General features: G+C 32.2%; 2 protein-coding genes across 5 annotated transcripts; one reads left to right on the top strand and one right to left on the bottom strand.

Annotated features, from left to right (window-relative positions):
• Positions 1-12: 12 nt before the first annotated feature.
• LOC116773644 (trichohyalin-like) lies at positions 13-21,275 on the top strand. Of its 4 annotated transcripts, none has more exons than XM_061528835.1 (10): positions 13-262; positions 709-846; positions 10,186-10,359; positions 11,461-11,639; positions 12,037-12,115; positions 12,425-12,515; positions 18,444-18,511; positions 19,013-19,107; positions 19,387-19,489; positions 19,800-21,275. In XM_061528835.1, the coding sequence occupies exons 1-10, from the start codon at positions 170-172 to the stop codon at positions 20,370-20,372; spliced, it is 1,593 nt and encodes a 530-aa protein (XP_061384819.1). In that variant the 5' UTR covers positions 13-169; the 3' UTR covers positions 20,373-21,275. The 4 variants fall into 4 exon arrangements, with proteins under 4 accessions (XP_061384819.1, XP_061384818.1, XP_061384820.1 ...); XM_061528834.1 differs by having other exon boundaries at positions 14-262; positions 12,425-12,518; XM_061528836.1 differs by lacking the exon at positions 13-262 and adding an exon at positions 319-432 and having other exon boundaries at positions 12,425-12,518.
• Positions 12,586-17,662, bottom strand: LOC116776548 (uncharacterized). The gene is made up of 3 exons (XM_061528833.1): positions 16,811-17,662; positions 16,222-16,717; positions 12,586-16,135 (listed from the first exon to the last, which is right to left on the bottom strand). Exons 1-3 carry the CDS (start codon positions 17,396-17,398, stop codon positions 12,810-12,812), a joined length of 4,410 nt encoding a protein of 1,469 aa, XP_061384817.1. The 5' UTR covers positions 17,399-17,662; the 3' UTR covers positions 12,586-12,809.
• Positions 21,276-22,621: the final 1,346 nt, after the last annotated feature.

The following is a 22,621-nucleotide window of genomic DNA, read 5'->3' on the forward strand; positions in this document are numbered from 1 at the left end:
CTCATTGGCGGTTAACATATTTATTAACATTAAAGAGACTTATTTTTATAAACGTATCCTGAAAGATGATAAGAATCTGTTTTGTCAATTAAATGCTGAAGTAATTGTTTTATAATTTAAATAAAAATATTTCCCGCCAGAAAGTAGTACCTTGAAAATTTGACTCACAATGTTATCTACTGAAGATTTAGAAAGGCTAATTACCACTAAGAGGCGTGAGATAGAGCAGGAGAAAATCCAGCTTGGTCTATCGGAGCACAATGTAAGTAGAATATTAAAATCTTACAACCTGTTGCTTTCTGCAGTGAAAGATTACAACCCTATTGATTTTCCGCCAGTCGCCGGCCGTTGTTATAACGACTCGACGTGTTCGCTGGTCATTATAAAGTTTATTAAATTTAGTTATTCTCATATTTTACTATCACAACGGAAGTAAGTAAACAATTATTCGCTATTTTTCAGCGTTTAAACCTTCTATATCGTGAATGTGTTCATTTTAAAACATTAACTAAATTCGTTGAAATGTTTATAAACTTCTAAAGACTAGAGACTTCTTCATAACAAACTTGTAAAATAGGGTGGACTAAATTGTAGTAGCACAGTCATTAGGCAAACATCATGTTCATAAACATGAAATTAGACTTTTATTAAATTATTACTTAAATGTAGTCCAGTATATTACTTCTGACTATCAACCTATTCTTACAGGATGTTGATAATAAAACTTGTGTTGGGGAAGAAGAAAAAAAAGTAGAATTTAGGCAAAGAGCACTCTCTGAAAGTAATGCTTTACAGAATACAAACAAAAATGAAGATATACCACCCGATCTAGAAAGATACATAAGAGTAAGTATTATTTTTATATATATATATATTGTAATTAAATAAAATTCACATTTTAAATGAATGTTGGAGATATTAAATTTCATTTAAACACTATCTGAGTAAAACAGTGTTTATATATTGCAACATAATAAGTACATATGAATATTTTCATAAGATATCATAACAATTAATAACAATGTTTCTCTTTATAATATTAATCATTATTATTAGTCATTTTCACTTTTTTATATATATTTTTTTTTAATTTATAATTTCTAGACATATTAATATATTTTTGATAATAACTATACAATCTAATAAATTAAAAATTATTCATATATATTTTTGGTCTAAAGTAAAATAAAAGGTTTGTCTTTACTAAATAAATACATTAAATTTTTTTCATATCCGTCTAAAACAATGACCATACACTATAAATAAGTAATATTATATATATTTGCAGCATTTTAATTGATATAAATATATTTGATTGTATTTTTTTTTATACGGTATTTAGTTTGTTTAAAAAAAAAATATGCGTCATAAAATAGCCCCTTATTTATTACCTAAGATATAAAATGTAATTACAATTTCTATGGTCCAAAAATAAAAAGTTTGTATATCAATTGTTAACTATAGGGAACGATGTTTTCAGAAATAAAGGTCGTGAATACTAATTGAAATAAAACTCAATTTGTTTATCTCGCTAAAAAAAAAAAACGATAGATTAAGGTAATTTATCATTGACAATGCCATATCAATATACGTATAAACTTCGCCGCCTCCACGTTTGATGCAAGGAGGTCTTAATGTTTTATGTTCGTAAAAAATTTGACCTTCACTTGAAAAAAAAATATATCTGGCTGGTTATTTTAGGTCAATTGAAAAAAAAACATATATCTGGCAGGTATTTAAGATCAATTGAGTGTTTTGAAAAAAGAATCATCTTGTTTATTTAAAGTTATTTCATGGTTCGTAAATATCTCGTTCGTTGTGAAATTGAAAATATATAAATTGGAAATTTGAGGTTATATTATTTATGTTCGATATTTTGAAAAAAGAATTATCTTCATTATATTTCTCTATTAACGCATGTATTTATTAATCCAGCAAGCGTTTATTTTTTGTCAACTACGTAGTTGAGTGATGCTTTGTGTAGCATTGCGCAAGTCGATCCAATGCAGATATCCTCCCATTGCATCTAGATTCTAGAATATTCCTGGATGTGTCGTATCTAAGATTCAGATTTAAGAATCTATATGTTTTAAAATAAATTTATTAAATCTCGCATTCAAAGCGATAAATAATAATAAATTTATCATCTAGATTTGTTGTTAGTTTAAAAAAATAAAATATTATTTATAATTACAACTCAAATTACCGGATGTCAATTATATGAACAACCTTTGTGAACGTTTAGTGTCACTCACTATTCAGTCAATGTAAAAACCTTTTTATTCAAGATATTTTTATTTATATAGTCATAATAATACTATGTACTAGATTCGAGCATGCTTTAAGTATTGTTTTGTGTATTCATCCAAAAAACCTAAGCCTATATAAAATCAGTATACTTAGTCTAATTTTCATCGTCACACTACACACGGAGCGTTTCACGTTTCTTATTCAATAACCTACGTTAATAATATAATGTGACAAGATTTATGAATGAAAAACTTTTAACGCGACGTATGCAGTGTGACGATGCTAACTAAGGGTAAGCATACCGTAAGGTAACGTAAACCAAGCTACTTTTTAATATTAAAATCAGAACGTACTACACAAACGAATAAACTTAATATTTCATATAATACATTAAAACACGTTTCGGTAAAGGAATATGGTTTCTATGTCACTATAAATAAAGACGCTATTCATTTATAACAATCTCTTTAAGGTTCAAATCACTCACCACGGCTTTTAAACTTCCAACTAAACACGAACAGTTTTCAGCCTATCATTCATAGATAACATGATAGTAACAACGTAGGAAGTTTTTTCATTAATGAAAACTTCAAACTGATCGTATTTAGTTTGGCATAAGTAAGTGTAACAAAAAAATTATATATAGAATATATATAACGTATATATAAACCTCTTTATTATAATTAAACGTAAAATAAATAACATTTGTTTTAAACGATTCGTTTCAACACAAACAATCCGTGTCATATATCTAATATTTAATACCTTTGTTTACAACACAAGGACAGTCTGTATTCTTAGTCTGAGCTATAATCGTCGCACTTACATTTCGTTAATAGTATTTCGTTCATACTTTGCAGCAACCGTGATCACGGGCAGACGAGGTGTGAGGGTTTTAAATAATAAAATCCGCGTAGTACATCCGAATAATACTAGTTTCATTTAAATGAATAAAACTCGCGAAAATCTTAGATCTCATAACATTAACGTAGGTTATTGAGGAACGTGTAACGCTACGTATGTAGTTTGATGAAAACTTGGAATTAGCACAGAGAGTTATTACGAGATCATAAAACTTGTAAAATTAGTTATAATAGTCAATAGTTAGCAATTATTGTTTTTTTTTATATATTGTTAATTGAAATATCAATTGGGTCTGAAGTATAATTCCATAAATCACGTGATTATGATAATTTTTTTTTTTTTTTGTGGGTAGGATGAAAACAATACGCGTGCTTTATTTTTGTAAAAAAAAAGTACATACTCCCGACATCTCGTCTGTCCGTGATCACGGTTGCTGAAAAGTAGCCAGAACGTCGGGAATTTTTTTACAAAAATAAATCACGCGTAGTATATGCGAAAAAAAATAGTTTCATTTAAATGAACAAAACTCGTGAAAGTCTTAGATCTCATTATAGGAAGAAAATACACGAAATACAAACAATAATTTATTGAAAACAGAATTTGAAAAAAATATCTATATTAATTAACACTTTTATTGGATCGTTTAAATCTTTGTCATAGAAAAATTTAATTAAACTCTGGCCTGTTTTAGCTCATATGTTGCTTAAGGAACATTCTAAGAGATTGTTTTGTATTGAAATCTTATAAGAACTAATAAAAATTAACATCTTATATTACACTTATAATAATCGTCATACGTATTTGTGTATTTAACAAGCAAGTCGTATAAATAACAATTTGAACATTCATATAAAATGTTCATTAATTTCTCCGCCATGCAATTCAATCCCCTTTGACCTCTTTCGCGTTGAATTAATAAAACCCCTCAGTGCATCTAGTATGTACAAGGCGGGCTTCGTCAAAAGATTTTAAAACGCATTAAATTTTAACCCTTATCGTACACGAAGTGTAATAAAAACGAAGGTTTATGTATACAATAACGCTGAAAATATTCTGAGCTATAAAAAACAGTAATTAACTTCAATTAATATAAAGATGTATCAAACATTATTTGAGAGTATAAATAATTTATCTCGTTTAGATAGCGACGCCTACGTTTAGAACCTATGACGTAATACCTATACGTATCTGGCACGCAGTTCGTAATATCCAAGCTTACTACGCGTTGATAACGTCACACTACAAACGAAGCGTTAATTGTTTTTGAATGAGAACCGTTCTATTACGAGACTAATAGAAATTGTAAATAAAAGGGAAGAAAATCTTTTAGACAGGTTATATATTATGATTAATTTTATTATCTGTGTTTAAAAAAAAATAATGGTATAACCTTTTTTATAACCAAAAACATATATTATGACCCATGTTCTGTATTTTTATGATATATTCTGTTTCATGGTACTAAGTTTTAACGAGTAGGAGTAGAACAATTGATGTAATTCATATGCAAATGATCTTATTAGTATATATTATGAAAACCATGTATTGTTTTATATTTATACACTAACTAGCTGCCGCCTGCGGGTTTTGCCAGCGTTTTGAACTCAAATTAGGATTATTTTTGATAGGTTTCATATGTGTGGTCGAAAATTTCTTAATTAGTGCATGACTTGGATGTCCAGATATCAGTGGCTGAACTAACTCTCAGCATAATACTCTTTTGATTTAGAGCATCTTCCTTTAATTAAGGAGACGAAACCTCTCATCATTCCATGGATTCACCGTGCAATTGCCAGGTCTATCGCGTTGCAGGGAGAGAAGCTTCGACAGTGCCTGGGACTTGCAACCCAGGTGTAGGTTTAAGGCCCCTATCTAACGAGCGCCACGCTCATGCTCACCTCCACCGTCCAAGCTCCTCTCTCTACCCAACCAAATTTGAAAAGAACCTTCTAGGGTTAACTTCGAAGTACGTTCCAAAAATGAATTGATGCTAGTTCTAGACAGGCAGTAAAAGCGTAACAAATAGTCGAATTGAAAACTTCCTCTTTTTTGAAGTCGGTTAAAAAATAGCCTTACTTACTCCTTGTGACATTATCTGCTAGTGATATTTCCGTTAAATGTTACAGCCGTTCAGAAGATAAGCCGAAACAAACAGGCAGAGAGACAAAAATATAAAAAATACCATTTTGGTTATAGTTACCTTTCATATGCATTAAGTGAAAAGAGGTTGAATTAAAATCACAGACAAGACACTTTTATTTTAAAATACACACACACACACACACGATATATATATACATATATATATATATATATATATATTTGTTTATACGTATTTGTTTTAATTCAATTAATTCACTGTGACGATCTGATTATTTTCATAATGAATAGTATTTTATAACATTTATAACTTTTTTAAGTCTGTCCCTGTGTCATATGTATGTGTGGATTAGGCAGCGCGTATAAGGTTATTTAATAGATCAAAGCTAAGAGTTGTGATATATAAAAATATCTTCCTTAATTACAATTTGAATATAATATTCTATAAAGCAAAATCACTTGTTTAATATTCAATAACTAGGCGTAACTTCGGGGTGTGTTGTCTGAGGCGCGTCCCAATATAACGGCTACTTAACTAAATTATATACCCACCCTAAAAACGCTGCGGGTAGTTTTATATTACCGTTACATTAACAAAGGATTTGTTATAATAATGTAAGTATAATGGTATGAGTAAATATAATTTGGTATTGTCATCAATGGAAGTGATTTTTAAAACACCATATATATAAATAGGACTATATATATATAGTCCTATTTAAAACGTCATTCTACTAAAGAAATAACATATTAATGGCATTGTTCTAATAAATATCTAAGTACCACTTAAGAAATAATAACACATTACTTTAAAAGTATTAAGATTTGAAAGTAACTGAAAGTTCTAAAGTAATCAACCTGTAGCGTGCGAACACCATGGCGTGCTGAAGCCAGTCCGCGTTTTGATGCCGGAGACGTTGGTTCACGTTTATATAGCGATTCGGAGTTCGATATTTGAAATGTGATTTTTTTTTACAAATATCGCGTCTTGTGAGCCGAATTGGAATTAAATAATTTTCGTGAGGTATGATATGTTTGATACGTAATATAATCTATATGTACGCTTATAGGAATATATTTAAAAGAAAAAGTTTTTACAAATCGTACATATAAAGTCTTTGTGCTATTAATGTCTTTCATCGTAGGTAATTTCCTGTTCAAAGGTTCTCATGTATTGTTCTACTTCATACAAAATTCCATCGGCTTTATTATTAAATTTCCTGTTACCCTTTCGCCGGTTCTACACGATATTATATCCAATGTTCAAATCAATTATTTACAGCCGTGTAAACCAACCTTTACCTGATTAATATTTTAATATATATCATTAAGAAAGTGTTTGTGAGTTGATTTTTACATAGAAATTCTAATATGTATTGAAATAGTTTTGATTTCTATTTAATGGTAACACAGAAAATTCTTTTTTTTTTAAATTATTTTATGTCCTAAAATATTCACTACAAAATGTTCCTAAAAAAATTGCTGAGAACGAAGTCAAAAAGTAGATCGCAATCAGTCTAAGTTAATACTTTCTTATTTACACAATATTTAAAATTCTACACAAAAAATACGATAGTAAATAGTTATATGAAATATACAGCAAAACACGTACACAGTGTAGTTAAATAAAAATTATACTTAGTTTTTTTTTAACTCAAACAAACACTATGCCTTACATATATTATTATATACTTAATAATGTAAAACACAAATAAATAATATTTGACAGAAATCGTTAACTCATATTTTCGCTTTTATTATTTTGCTAAAACTAATATATTCGTATTAAAACGTGTAGACACTAGCAAGTCTATGCACATTAAATAAACATTACTGAAAATAAGCGAATATTTTCATATCACAGTCTAGACTGAGCGTGTATCGTTTTATCATAATTATAAGAGCAAAGACTTACGGGAATAGAATAATTAGAGACCAATTATGTTATTTTAAGCACATTCTAGACTCTGAAGTCTAGACTGAGCGTAGACCGTGTCACAATGCTAACAAAACAATTTTTACTAGGTTAATGAGTTTTGTTAACGCGTATAAAATGTTATCTAAGCATCTTGATATTAATGTAAGTGAAATAACTAATTTATTTTCCTTATTTACCCTTGAATAATGTCGAAGGTTATAAATACGAATAATGTATTGTGGTTTAGTTTATAGTAATACCTATTATATATATGTACATACTGTTGTTCACTTTGGTTATTATTATTTGTTTGTTTGTTTCGATTATATTCTAGAAGGCTTTGATGTAAATATCATCCTCAGCTAGGTAACGTCATAACGAGTAACTTGGGTTACTTTTTATATTAGGTATTAAAAAAAAGGGGAAATTGAATTCGATTATATGTTTCTAACTGTACTGTTTACTTCTTAAATAAAATGCTGATTTTTTTATTGAAATCGAGGTTGTTAAAATCGTAATTTTCGAAAAATCGAAAAAAAAACGTAACAAGAACGATAACGACTACCAAAAAAAAAATTTTGTATGAGGGCAAAGCCGCCGGCAATAGCAAAGTTTTTGAACAAAACATCCAGAGAAGTTAATATATATACATACATAGTTAATGTCATTCATCTCGTCATACTTTACACAAGTAATTTTTTTAAATAGTAAAACCCTTAAAAAACCTGACTTGAAAATGAACGTTATGTAGTTATATTTTTAGTCTGTAAGATTTATTTTAATATATGAAAGAGGGTAATCACTGACTCAAAATACAGATTATACTTAAATTATTACACAGACTGTAAAATATGAATAGCATATAATCTGTTAACAAAAATTTTACTAAGGACATGTTTGTTTTAATCGCTCAATAATTTATATTTTACAATTTCATGAGTCCGGCTGTAAAAAAATAATATCATAAAGATTTTAAATATGTACAATTTAAACCACTGCAAATATTAAGCGGATATAAAAATAATTAACGCCCCTTTTACAATAGTAAAGTTAGCTTTTAAATTTTATTTTTTTTATTAAAAAAAAATTACCATAACTTTAATTATAACTTAATAAAAAAATCTATTTAGAGAATACTTCACGTACATTACATACATGAAAGTAAAAATCCTTATAAATGATTACATAATGAAGTGGTCGTAAATAGTAACGGCTCTGAACGCTCTGATAATTAACATATAACATTTCGTATGTCGAAATATATATAATTTGTAATGTTTCAAAATATTACATATATATATATATATATATATATATATATATATATATATATAGTAATTCAATCATTAATATCTTCGTTTAACGAATTTAAAGTGAATGTTAAACGACAGACTTAAGTTAGTGTAAAGTTCGGTACAAACTTGTAATAACACTTCATCTTACGACGTCGTCTTAAGAATTGTCTTACAAAATATTTCGTAACGGTTAAAGTAATGCACATCTCATTGCAACAGTTTCTCTGATTGAGGAAATATATTCTCTACTAAGAAAAAAAGAACCTAAATTCGTCTAACCAAAACATAGCCAAAAATTTTTTTTTATTGAGAATCTATAATTCTATAAAAAATATATAATACAAACAATTTAGCGATAATTTTGTTAAAAAAAAAGTGAAATAAGTAAATTCTTAATAATTTTTTTCATATTTCTGTAATTTTCTTCCCGATGTAATTTACGATATGCAAAAAAAAATGTCTCTTGCCGGTTGATGAAACAAAGTAATTTAACAATCAAATCTTTATTAAACTGTAATTCCAGTAATACGCTTCTAATATATTAACATTTATCACGCACGAACACGGTTTAAATTTAACTGACAACGTTAACTGTCCGGCTAACGCTAGTATATAACCGGGGTCGTTGAACTCATTGCATTAATTATGCAAATTCCACCTGTGTGCAGCGTTATTGGTATAAAATAATATGTTCCACGGCGGATTTCTTACTGAGTTTATTAAAAAAAAAAAAACAAAAAAAAACTTTTTTTTTTAATTTAATTGGAATAAAATTTAAAGAATATATAAACTATTTTGAGAATTTAATATTTAATAATTCTATATTTTTTTTAATTCATTTTAAATATAAATATATATATAAATATATATGTTACAATAACATAAAAGTTACTTAGATTGGATTAGCTAGAAATAACTCCTTTATAGCGTAGCATTAACCAACGAGCCAATTTATACAGCCCACGTGTAGACTAAAAAGGATATATTCAACAAAGGAGGTAATAATACTTATTGTTATATAATAATGTAAGACAAATTATGATTTGTAGACGGACAATGGTTTCATATGAGGATTATATTAAAAAAAAAAAACATTTTGATTGAGCAACTACATCGTTTATGAAGGAAATCAGGTATTGATTTTACAAACGTATTTCGTAGGACATGTTTATGATACAAATTTTATATAAACATATATATAAAATAACGAAAGCATTTTTTTTATACTACTCTAGCCGTTCTCACGAGGTTCGGCACGCTGATATAATTTTTCATCTCGTCTGTCCGTTGCGGCGGCTGCCAAGTAACCGAAACGTCCGGAGTATGGAAATAAAATGTTTAAAAAGACATAGTAAATCCGATGATATTTGTTTTATTTAAATGAATACTCGCGAAAGTCTTAGATCTCCTGGTATAATTAATATGACAGGAATATAATGTAAAACTATTGTTATATATGTATAATAGGGATGCTACGAATATTCGGCAACTATTCGGCCACTCTTGAATAGTCAATTCGTCCGAATAGTTCGCAGTATACGGCCGAATATCGAATAGCAAATCATGAAAAAATGTCATGAAATTACTCAAAGAGAGACATAGTTTTTCACATGGAAGTTAATTTTACTAGTAACTGTAGCAGAAGCACTTTTCTGCTTCTCGTTTTCATCAGAACAATTCCTATAAGATTGTTTTGACAAGACTCAATCGATGACTCAGTTTTGCTATATACATATATATATATGATACTATTTCCAGCGTTACATTGGCCTGCCGGGTATGTTGAAGGCGGGGGAGTTCTCACCAAACAACCCTCTGATCAGGGAGGAGTGGACGGGGGGCGACGTGCTCAGGTCCCTGGGGGAGTACGAGCGTAGGAGGAACACCCTCAGGAGAATCAGACAGATACAGTACAAGGAGTACCTCGACCAGGTCTGTTATATTTAAGTCTTTGAATTATACACCTAGATATTTTCTACTAATATTATGAATGCGATAGTTGTTTGTATATATATATATATGTATATGTGGCATGGCATGGCAAGATCGAGTAACAAATTGAGTTGCTTGACGCAAGCAATTTCCATTTCCCTCGATATCAACTATTATATCTAACGTGTCCAACGAAAGAAGATAAAATATACAAACAAAACATTTGTTCCTACCATTCGTTATGTTCCACCAAATATCATTATTGTAAATGAAAATTTTGTAGAAATGATTAATTTAAAAATAACTACGGAATATAAATGTAAAATAACTATAAATATAAAATATAAATAACGGAATATAAAATAACTACGTAATATAAAACATTAAAAGATACTGAGAGGGATTTAAGATAAATCAGATAAAAGATAATTAGAGAGAGTATAGTTTAATAACTATAAATTCTACTATCAAGATTAAATTTAATTAAATCTAAAACCATAACGAATATATATTTCTCCCTCTTGTATCTATGTATAACTATGCTGAAGTCTATATATAGATATGTAAAGATAATATATATATATATATGTTTTCTTGCTGACCACATTTTCGATTCTGTCAATTACACAATGTATATATATATTTATATATTTATATTTATATATATATATTAAGATATAATATACTGTTGATGGGAATAAGGCTTTACATTTTATATAGATTTGTTATTTTTTTATTGAGATTCATCAATTAATTCTTCTCCATGTAAACTAGTGCTTTTTTTTAACATCACTGTTATAATGAAATTCACGTTTTAAAACACGGTTGTTCAAATGCTTATATTAAGTCGTTCATAAGGTCCCTTAGTCTGGTACTGACTTCACAGAAAGAAACCAAACATAGATAGTTTGAATATTCATTTGTATATCTTCACGTGATGGTATCGAGTTACATATATAAATTAATATACTTCGAACTGTCCGTGTTGAGTTTGGCTACGTGAACTCATGGTTACCCTACTCATCTTATATATAATACATACCGTGAAGCTAATAATGTATCAAAATAAATCCACTTCAACTTGAATCGGTAAAATTCCAGCAAGCGAAGAAGAAACAAGAAGCTAAAGAAGAAGCTGAAAGAAAACAGAAGGAGAGGGAAGAGAAAGAAAGACTAAAAGAAGAGAAGGAAAGAGAAAAAGAAAGTATAGACTTCAGAGATAACAGTCCCGTTATAAGAAGACGTAGTGTTAGCGTTATAACGAACGAACATTATATTAAGTGAGTATTACATATATGTACACACACAAACACACACAAACACACACACGCACACACACACACACGCACACACAGACACACATATATATATATCAAATCAGCAAAATCTGTTTTCTTTTCAATTTTTGTCTGTCTCTTTGTTCTGGGTGATCTCTAAAATGACTGGACCGATTTTAACTGGATTTTCACTATCACTAGCTGATGCAATGGACTAACTTGGACTCTTTAGATATAGATAAATAATAATAAATAGCTATTCCAGGCGAGCGAAGTCGCGGGCTAACAATATATAATAAAATATCTTTTTTTTTTCATTCAAATAATAGTTAAAGACAATTAAAACAATAGTTTTTTTTATTTAAACATAGTTTTATTATATATATTACGTGTTTTATAGGAAGGTCGATACAGGAGTGCAAGTGGATAAAACGAGTAGTCCGCTATCTGTGGCTGTACAAACGGACACACAGGACAGTGTATGTATATATATGTATATTTATGTACATATATTCTAATCTAAAAAAATATGTTGTAAATGAATAAATTAATTTACTAATAATAAAATGTATTCCTTGAAATAAAATATAAATTTTATTTGGTAGCACATATTTTGATGTAATGCTCCAATAATATAGCTCGCACTCAGGAGAATGTACGGTCTGATCGATACCTAAGCTCCGTGTAATAAAAAAAATGCTCATTCATATGTTTATAAATAACTTAAAAAAAAACTTTTTTTTTTTTTGAGAAATAAAGATTAATTATGTCAATAATTGTCAATACAGTCACTCGGAACACTGACACAAGCTGAGAGGGAGTTGTCACCGAGGTATGTGGACTGGCACGAGAGGAGGAGAAGCCATGGAGACTGTGATGGTGGTAGTGTGCATATATAATATATATAGTATGATAAGGGAAAAATATATTAATTCAATAATACATATATATATTAGTAACTAGCTGACCCGGCAGGCTTCGTACTGCCTCATCGATAAATAAAAGACCTAATCTTTTGTATAAAATGATGTTAAAACAAACAAATCGAATCCGTATTTAATACGATACATCATGTTGCTTACTTAGAAAACAGAGTTTTCCTGAAATACTGGCTATTTATAAGGTTTAAATTTGATATTCACAGACACACCCTGTTAAAATACAGTCTGTTAATTAATTTAAAGCTTTCTCATAAACTATATTTTTTGTTTTGTTTTGTGGTGCGTAAATAAACAAAGAAGACGGTTTTCCGACGCGCGAACACGCGACGTATAATTGTCCATGCGCGAAACAGGGAAACTCCAAGTTGATTCCACAAACTTCTAACGACTGTCCTTGCGATTTATTTATGCTCATCGCAAAGGCCAGACGTACTGGAAATTGTAAACGTTTAAAATCGAATGGTAAGTCCATTGGAATCATCGGTATCCGCGGAATCAAGACATCCTCTCCTTTGTATTTTCCTTTTATGATTGTCGCCTCAATGACGTTATTCATCAGTCTTTTCACAGCTAGTCTTGTTCCATTGCATAGTCGAGGTTGATTAATGTTACGCAGCATGATGACAACTGATCCTACTTTTAACTGCAAATTGTGAGGTGGTAATCCAGGCAATTCCAGTGAATTTAAGAACTCAGTGGGATAGTTGATTACGTCATCCTGGTTCATTACGGTGTCGACTGATTTGAAGGAAACCAACTGTCCTGGAAGAAAATTCTGAATTGTCGCATTAAGATCCTCGACATCTTTATTTTTCGCTGCTAATATTGCTCGTTCACCCAGCCAATTATGGTTATTGAACTTTTGCGCTATATCTGGGAAAACTCGCTGAATAAGCTCCGCTTTTGAGTCTGTGATGTGACAGAAATCTATAGGTAATGTGATGAATCCGGTCGAGGTGTCCACTGCAACTTTATTATTTCCAATGTCTAACAACTGCTTCGCAAACACATTTGCAGTTTCATCTTGTTGCAAAAATACTCGCATGTTAGTTGTTAAGTGGAGTGTCTTTACGTACTGCCACAAATTTGATGATTTTAGGCATGCATTTAGTTCATCAGCAACAGTTGATCGGGGAATAACTGGAAGAGTCTGACGAAAATCACCTGACAACAGAATCATGGCCCCACCGAAAATATTTTGGTTGTCACGAAGATCTTTCAACGTTCTGTCCAGTGCCTCCAGTGACCTCTTATGGGCCATTGTGCATTCATCCCAAGCAATCAATTTGCATACCTGTAGGATCTTGGCCATTGCGCTATTTTTGGCGATGTTGCAAATTGGTGTTTCGGTGATTTGCATGTTTAGTGGTAATTTCAAGGCAGAATGTGCAGTTCGCCCGCCTTCTAGCAGAGTTGCAGCTATTCCAGATGAAGCCAACGCTAGAGCAACATCATTTCGCGATCTGATCCTCGCCAAAAGCAATGAAATTAAAAACGTTTTTCCGGTTCCTCCGGGAGCATCAAGGAAATAAATTCCACCAGATCCACTGTTCACAGCTTCTATCAAAGTGTCGTACGCAATCCTTTGTTGTTGATTTAATTGTGGAACATTTGTACGAACTGTTTCGGCCAATGCTTCAATGTCGTACTGATGTTCTCTTTGCAACTCGTGGTTTAATGCATCGTGCATATGACGATTGGGTGCTGTCATTCCCAAACACGACAATACTTTATTTGCCATCAATAAACACATATCTTCTATCATGATCAATGTGTCATTGTAAATTTCTTCAGTCATTTGTAGTGTAGGATTCAAAGTTTGACGGCGCACACGATGCAAAACATCCTCAGACATGTCATCTCTATACTTAACCCACAAATCTTTTGGATTCGAGGGGAAACATGTCGATATGATAATCGCAAACAATGTACGAATTTGATGCGGCGACAAAGATATTACGGAATCCTTGAGCGTATCATCCCAGTGCGCATCGTTCTCAAGTAAATGTAATAGTTGACATGCCTCATGGTAAGTCGCACACAGCTGTCCATTAACTGTTCTCAGTTGTTTAAACGATGTCGGACCACGAACATTCACCAACAACAACCGCAAATAATAACATTCATCGTTATTTGGATGTACTGTGTAGATGCGACCCAGAGCATCTGAAGCAAATACATTTGGATGTCCTTCAACTGGTGTTCCTTGTTTTCGACGCTGAAACGATTTCGATGATGCGTTCCATGTGTAATAGCGTGGCATGTCAGCATACAGCAAAGTGCGAGCAAAATCATCAGTTTGACAGACTGTGAAGAAACTTGTTAATGTTGTCGACGGTGGATGTGCCGCCCTGTCTGCCGCGTTAGATTCAGTAAAATAAACTCGTTGACCATTTTCTAAATGGACTGCCAAATGGACTACTGTAGGGTGTCTTTCATGGATCGCAAATGAAAATATACGCCAAATAGCTTCGTTGCTACTTACATAGCGACCCATCTGGTACTGTGATATTTCATCATTTGCATTGGTTACACCGAAGACAGCCATATCACTACCTTTATTAACATATTTACATATGTACTTTATCGACTTCACAGAATTACAATATTCCACATTGATGTGAGTCTCAAAAGCTTTGGACAATATTGGCGAGTATGGTACAATCCAACGATTGTCTACATCAACATTTTGTCCTCTTACCTTCACAACTACCGATCGCCCACTGTCCGCAACTGATCGCCGACGATACAATGGGTATCCATCATTTCCCGTTATGGTTTCAGCAAGCAGGTCTCTTGGGTATCGCTTGGAACACCTACCGTCGACCATACAGGGTGAATTGTAGTTGAAATGTCCGCAAGGTCCATGTATCATGTGTTTGGTAACTACTGCATGCAATTTTGGGTCAACTATTTCATCTGGGATTTCAGCTGAAATTATGGAATCAATCTCATCTGGCCTTATTTTGTCCACTAACCAGACTAAAATGTGCGCATGTGGCAATCCACGCTTTTGCCATTCTACAGAGTACATCCAACAACGGACTCGGCCATACACACAATGCTTTATTAAGAAATTCATGAGAGATTTTAATTTTTGTTTAAAAACTCTGGCAGTTATGTCATGTCTATCAACTGGTGTTTGGCTATGTAGTAATTCCTTCTCGATTTCGGACCATTTTGGGTTACATGTGAATGTAACAAATAAGTCTGGGCGGCCATAATGCCTAACATATGACATAGCATCCTGAGCATATTCATGCATGTGGCGTGGGCTTCCTATATAAGTAGCTGGCAAAATTGTCATTCTTCCTACATTATTCACATTGCCATCAGCATTTATAGCATCGCGGAGATGGATGTATTCCTCTGACCGAAGCCGTCGTTGGTTCAAACGGATGTATGTCAATCGTTCAGTCTCAATTTTGACATACATATCAACTGCAAACTGATGAAAAAGTCGTTGACACATCAAAATATGATTTACTTCACCTTGACGGATCATGAGTCTGTATGAATAGAAATTCATAGCACTAACTTTTTTATTGGTTTCAGCACCTGCAATCAAAAATGATAAATGTTTAAATTGTTACTTAGATGAATTCAATTTAAAAATAGTATTTAATCTTGTTCAATTCATTTACCTGTTACTTGATTTACCATTTTGATATTAAAATGGTATCCATCTTCCCCCTGCCAGAATATCAAAGGATATTGTAGTGCATCATAACTCCTATGTGTTTCAGATACACGTTTTAAATTACTATTCCGACGATGAAGCACAATATCTCTAGATTGTAAATTTTCTCCCACTATGACAACAGCCACTTCATCAATAGTAGGTGAATTGAACCTCCTTGTGTGTTCACCGGCAGGTGTTTTGTCAGCTCGAATAATAATATTATGGCTATCAGATGGCATCCGATCCAATGCTATTTTGAACATGTTTACTAAATTGTTATACTGATGAAGAAACATTTGTAATTGTTGGACAATGGTTCTCTTCACTGTTGGATTGTGAGCACAACGATTATTAATTTCCGCATCTGAATTGCCCATAAAATAAATTTGTAAAAATTGATGATCTGCATCAGGTAGTGGTAAAAGAGTTCCCAGTAAGTGATAAATTTGTCCTTGTATCTGTAATTTTTTAAAATTTGTCCATTAATTATTTCCGATATATATATTTTAGTACAAACTTGAATAATATAAAAAAATATTCTTATATAATACCTTGAAAGTGGGCATGAAATTGTCTTGTATAATATGTGTAGCACCAAATGATGTCATCTGGAAACAGTTGTTATATTTCTGAATGTTGGTCAAGAAGTGCTTAGAATCATTTCCAATCCCAGAAACTAAAGAGCATAAAGGATCTGGTGGTGGGACCAATTGTGGCAATTTTACTTTGCCTTCAGCACAACATAATCCAGTAGATTCACCAGTGTATTTTAACGCCTTACAATATTTACAAATTGTTTTCATTTCCCCAATTGTTACCGATTTGTCGGCACAATAATCTATTGCCGAATCATAATGGAATGCAGCTCGTTCAAGAATCACAGGAGCACTGCGTCTGCGCATTCGCTCAATTTCATTATGTCTAGCTTGCTGTTGCTGTGTTTGATGTGCACGAACTCGTCGCATTCTAAGCCTATCTCCTACATTGTCACTCACTAAAGAACGCAATTCTGACATAGCAATACGACTATTTTCTTGATCTGTTTGTCTCTGGTCATCAGTGCGGTTAGCACGTGAGGTAGCTCTTCGCACATTTGATTGACTACGACGACCTAAGTCAGGTCGTCTTCTCCTCGGCATCGTAAATTGTAATTAATCAAAGTGAGAAATTTTGCCGCTCATTTAGCAGTAAAGTGTCACTATCACAAAAAAGAGCACATTACTTGGAATGTCACTATCACAAAGGATCACCAAAGTAAAGAAAGTTCTCGCGCACGTAGCCACAAAGATAGATATAATATCGTAATAATACTTTTTTCCGTGCTCTGAAATGCGACAGGATGGATTGACATATTAGTTGGTTGTCAAATCTAATGTCAAATATTATGATTGCGATAAGAAATTTAACTTAAGATTTATAATTTAATTTGTGACAAAACTTAAGATTTATCTTTTGATTTCTATATATCTTATTGAAAAAAATATCTGACAGATTAACAACTGAAGTTAGCTAAAATTGAGTTTCTCGAAGTCGACCACTATTTATGTACTATGTATTTTGAGACTATGCAATTTTATCACTTGCACTTTCACTTTTGTTGAGTTTCAGAACGCGATATTAGATCCTCCAACGCGCAGGCGTGTTTGAACTTTATGCAGCGGTAATAAACTACAAATTGACTATGCATTTTATTTAGAAAACGTTTGTATGAGAAATAGAAAAATGCTGTTTTGAGGATTTTCCCGGCAATTATTCGAATTATTCTCACCTTTTAAACCTTCCCTAGACCTCCACGAATAATTCAAGACCAAGATAAGATAAATCCGTTCAGCCGTTTTCGAGTTTTAGCGAGACTAACGAACAGCAATTCATTTTTATATATATAGATTTAGTAATGATAAAATGTTCTCAAAATCATTATAATAAAATACTGTTTGCTTTATGTTTTACTTATTTAAATTAAAATACTAATATACATTTTTTATTAATGTAACTTATAAATGTCTTCCCTCAGATTATTCTTATGTTATCAACAGCGCCATCTGTTGACGGCAGTGTTGTGAAACAAATAAAATTAACTAAACTAACGTAGAAAGGTCTTTGGACGAGAACTCTATACGTTATGTGAACTGTACATAAAAATATACCATTTTTTATTTTAAATTTTTACCATTTATTTCATAGACCGCACTCGTGTGACGTCCGTCTTTGACGAAGACATCGTCAGGATGAGGAACCTGCGGGCGGAACAGGTATCACTCACAAAACACTACTTACTTACAGTTCGGAGTATTCCATTACTTACATTGTACTGATAGTATCGACGCAGAGGTGTCAATTATATATATATGTGTTACTGTAAAAGCTCGAACTGTTGGAAATCCTAATATTTGTCAGTAAAACCTAAGATAACCAAAAAGGTATTAGATAAAGTTATTTGAAGTAAACAAAATAAAGATATCCTCATTGTTCCAAACCTAAAACCAACATTTACCACCTGACAGCAGTAAAACCTAGCATGTACTGAATTCGAATGATTTAAAAAAGAAAAAATCGTCCTATTTTCAGAAAAACTTACATTTAACAAACATATCGGTAAATCCTAAGACCATATCTTATATATATTAAATACCGCCTTAACTAGTGATGTGCTAGATACAGTCCGCGGATCGTAACAACGGATCCACGGATACATCTCTAGCTGTCCGACCTAAAACTAGTATGTCCTCATAACGATTTAATTTTAATTTCAGGAAGCTCTGGAACGACGTCGTTACTATCAGAAGGAATTGCAGAACCAAATAGTGGAACAACAGAGATTGAGAGACGAAAGAAAAAATAGGGAGAAGTATGTCGAGCAATACATTGGCATTATGCTATGTGCTTGTTAACTTGTGCTTGCTGTGTGGCTCATGAAGACTACTGAACTGATACCGATGAGACTTACATTATGTAAGACAAGACGAAAGCATAAAGAATCAACTGGCGGAGAGCTAAGTTGGATACGCTTTTAAATTATAAAAATATAATCTGTGATATCACATTTCCAAGGATATCGGCAACTATTGTTATAAAATAAACGTATGATATAATAAAAACATTGAATTAAATTAACATTATTTTCCAGAATGTTGGAAATGGCTGAAATGCGTCGTCTAGAGGAACAGCTGAGGTCATTGAAGGTGGCTCAGGAGAAAGACAGACGGACACACAGAGAGAGACACGCCGCTGTTAGTAATTGTATAAATAATGTTACCGATTTATGTTGTCCTATGGAACGTCACTAGACAACACGAACTGACAGCTGTCAGAAACGCAAACTCGGAGTGGCCGGAGCTGACGTACATACATATGTCATGTTAAAAAACAAACTTAAGACTGAGGCGAATAATTAAATAATATTTTGATTGTGTATCGTTTTCAACTATAACTATTTTAAAAGGAGACTCGTGATATTTTAATGTGGTATAAATTTCACGAGATACATCAGTTCTATTCAACAGTTCTGAAACTTATAAAATAAACTTATATCCGTTACAGATGCTAGACCACGCTTTGGAATACGAAAAGACAAGATCGAACCTTCAGAAGGACATTGACTACCACAATAACCTGCTGAAAATACACGCAGACGGACATACACGCGGCGAATCACCTAAACTGAAATATTACAAGGAAGATAAACCATTTTCAACAAACATACCCGACAGTTCAATATTCTCGGCCAACTACGACGTCGAGAATTATTTGAGAAGAAATTTGAATCCTTACAAAGACATCAAAAGAGACAGAAATATTGAAAGCAGTATTAGAGATAGGAACGTAGTGATGGAAAAACCGTCAGAGACGAAAGATAAAACCGATAAATTCGATAGCTTAATACCGGTCTTGAGGCATACGCCGAAAGTTACTAATGATAGGGAGGCAGATTTGAATATCAGCGAGAAAATGAAGATCGTGGACGACAAATGGAAAGTTCCGGCCGTGCAGAAAAATATATTGAAATCTATAAACGACAAAGGGAAGAACATCAGCATCCTGACGCAGCTCGGCTCCATACGGAGACAGCTGCAGCTGGAGCAAATGAAGCTGGACGCGTTAACAAAGGAATAGGTTTAAAAAGTTAGCTCCACAGATTATATTATCATATAACATAAGTCAATTCGCACGGACAGAACAAACATGGCGTCTCTCACAAGGCGCCGGGTGGAACGGTGGACGCTTTAAATAATAATATTATTCATAGAAATTGTGATATTATAATATACGAGTATTGTTTGTATAATTTTAATTATGTTAGATGATTGTTCAGATGTTGGAATATTTTTTTTTTATATAAGTTGCGAGTCCGAACAGGATTCATGTTCGAAATAATTAATTATTCGTAGTTGTGCGAGTGATTCCTATTATTACGCGGTCGTCAGGAGTCCCAGTTACTATCGCCGCGGGGAAGGCGATGCGCGCCGTTTTGGGTTAAAAAACGGTATTCTGACGATCCCTTCCTCGTAACCATCCTATGATATAATTTATATATAATAATTTTATATAAAATCCATTCTATAATGTACACTTCATTATAAAAATTTAAATCTCAGTACGTATTACAGCTGATAAGGAGCTAACTAGATTATTTTACGGTTAGTCAGTGTAGTGCCAAAACAACTTTCTGCTATAAATTTCCGATTAAATCCGATAACGTTCTGTAGTGATCTCATTAAGTAGAAATTTTAACTGTTATTCCGTATTCAGCATATTCTACAGTAGTTACCTTGTATAGAATCCGTGTTGTAGTAATCCATGTCGGAAGCACTGGTTGGGATGTTGTTTGGTTTCCGCTGCATCCCTGAGAGACTGCGGGGTAGGTTAGCTGACGAGGAGCTTGGGAAACGAGAAGTGATATTTTTGTAAGGGCTGTTATTATCCACGAGCTTTTTATTGTAAATGCCAAATAAATTGTACATCACGTTATATGCATGCTATGCAATGTTTTTAATTCAATAAAATAATCTTTTATTAGCATTTTTTTTTTTTGGGGTGGGTTATTATTGACGTAGAGATCTTTACGACAGTTAGTCGGGCGGTTATTTGGCCGTATTGATGTTTTATTTAGTTTAATTTTAATTTTAAACTATTAGCACATGTATTTATTTAATTATCTTTATTTATGAAAAATAAACGAAGATCAAGTAATACACAAAACAGTACATAAAATTAGGGATATTGTATCTAAAGTTTGGGAGCAAGATGTGTAGTGTGAGCGACTTGTATGTGTGTATGGTCCAGCGGCGTGCACACCATAGATGCAAATAAGCACTGCTCACCCTACTCATATGACAACTAAACCTATATTGTTTAATTCTTACTTACATACTTTTAATCGTACATTACGAAATACAAATGTTTATAGACATTTAAAATGAAATTTGATTCATGATTTGTTAAAAGTGCCATCTATCAACGTGAAAACGAATCATTGTCTATCGGCCGCTGCTAACTGCTAGCGCCGCTATGCAGCCAGAGCGGCGCTATGCACACCTCTCTGCTTATTCTCCATACAAAAATTCTCAAGGACTCAATCTCGTGTTGTATGCAGAAGTGTTTGTATGTGTGAGTGCAAAACTATGCATGTGTTAGTGTTCGAGAAGCACTGCATATTTTTATTGTTTAAAATCTCATAGAAAGTGCGTTTATTGTCAAATGAAACGGAACTCTCTGATTGGTCGGTAATGTTCATATTTATTTTTTTTCGCCATTTTAATATTATTGTCATTTGTCTTTCTAAGCGCAAGTGAATAAGTTTTAATTAGTTAATTAGTGAACTTATAGCTGTGAGCTATGTGCTGGTGATGTGTGTTCATCGAAATTAATTACGAGTAGATTTTCCATATTGTCGTTTGATAATAAAATTAAAATAATTGAAAACGGAATGTGTTTGACCAGTTTAAAATTAATTAAAAAAAGAGGTTATGTCCCTCGTTGTTTTAATAAAAAGTATTATGATAGTTTTAATTGGCTAGCAGGTTGTGAACACACAAATAAGTTATTGTGTTTTCCTTATTTGTTGTTTTCAGATAATAATAATAAGAATGTCTGCATCTCCACAGGATATTCCAATCTAAATAATTTTCATAAACACGATCTAAATATTTATCAAAATATAGGCGCGTTGAATTCGTTTATAAACAGTAAGGGATTATTTATTCATGTGCGCAAACGAAGCATTCCTAACACCACGGCCTTTACAAAGGCCACTTTGTATATCATTTAAATGACTCGTTTTACCATCAATCCTTTATTTCTATATTCACGATGGCCCCAAACAAACAGCAGATGATCATCATCCTGGCCGTGCAGTTGAAGTC

The sequence above is a fragment of the Danaus plexippus genome (assembly GCF_018135715.1).
Source record: "Danaus plexippus chromosome 22 unlocalized genomic scaffold, MEX_DaPlex mxdp_33, whole genome shotgun sequence".
Classification (NCBI taxonomy): domain Eukaryota; kingdom Metazoa; phylum Arthropoda; class Insecta; order Lepidoptera; family Nymphalidae; genus Danaus; species Danaus plexippus.

Coding starts and splice junctions, on each gene's coding strand:
- LOC116776548 (XM_061528833.1), bottom strand. CDS start 17,398: ATGCCGAGGAGAAGACGACCTGACTTAGGTCGTCGTAGTCAATCAAAT. Junction 16,718..16,810: donor ATTTCATGCCCACTTTCAAG/GTATTATATAAG, acceptor AAAAAATTACAG/ATACAAGGACAAATTTATCA. Junction 16,136..16,221: donor AATGGTAAATCAAGTAACAG/GTAAATGAATTG, acceptor TTTTGATTGCAG/GTGCTGAAACCAATAAAAAA.
- LOC116773644 (XM_061528834.1), top strand. CDS start 170: ATGTTATCTACTGAAGATTTAGAAAGGCTAATTACCACTAAGAGGCGT. Junction 263..708: donor TTGGTCTATCGGAGCACAAT/GTAAGTAGAATA, acceptor CTATTCTTACAG/GATGTTGATAATAAAACTTG. Junction 847..10,185: donor ATCTAGAAAGATACATAAGA/GTAAGTATTATT, acceptor TACTATTTCCAG/CGTTACATTGGCCTGCCGGG.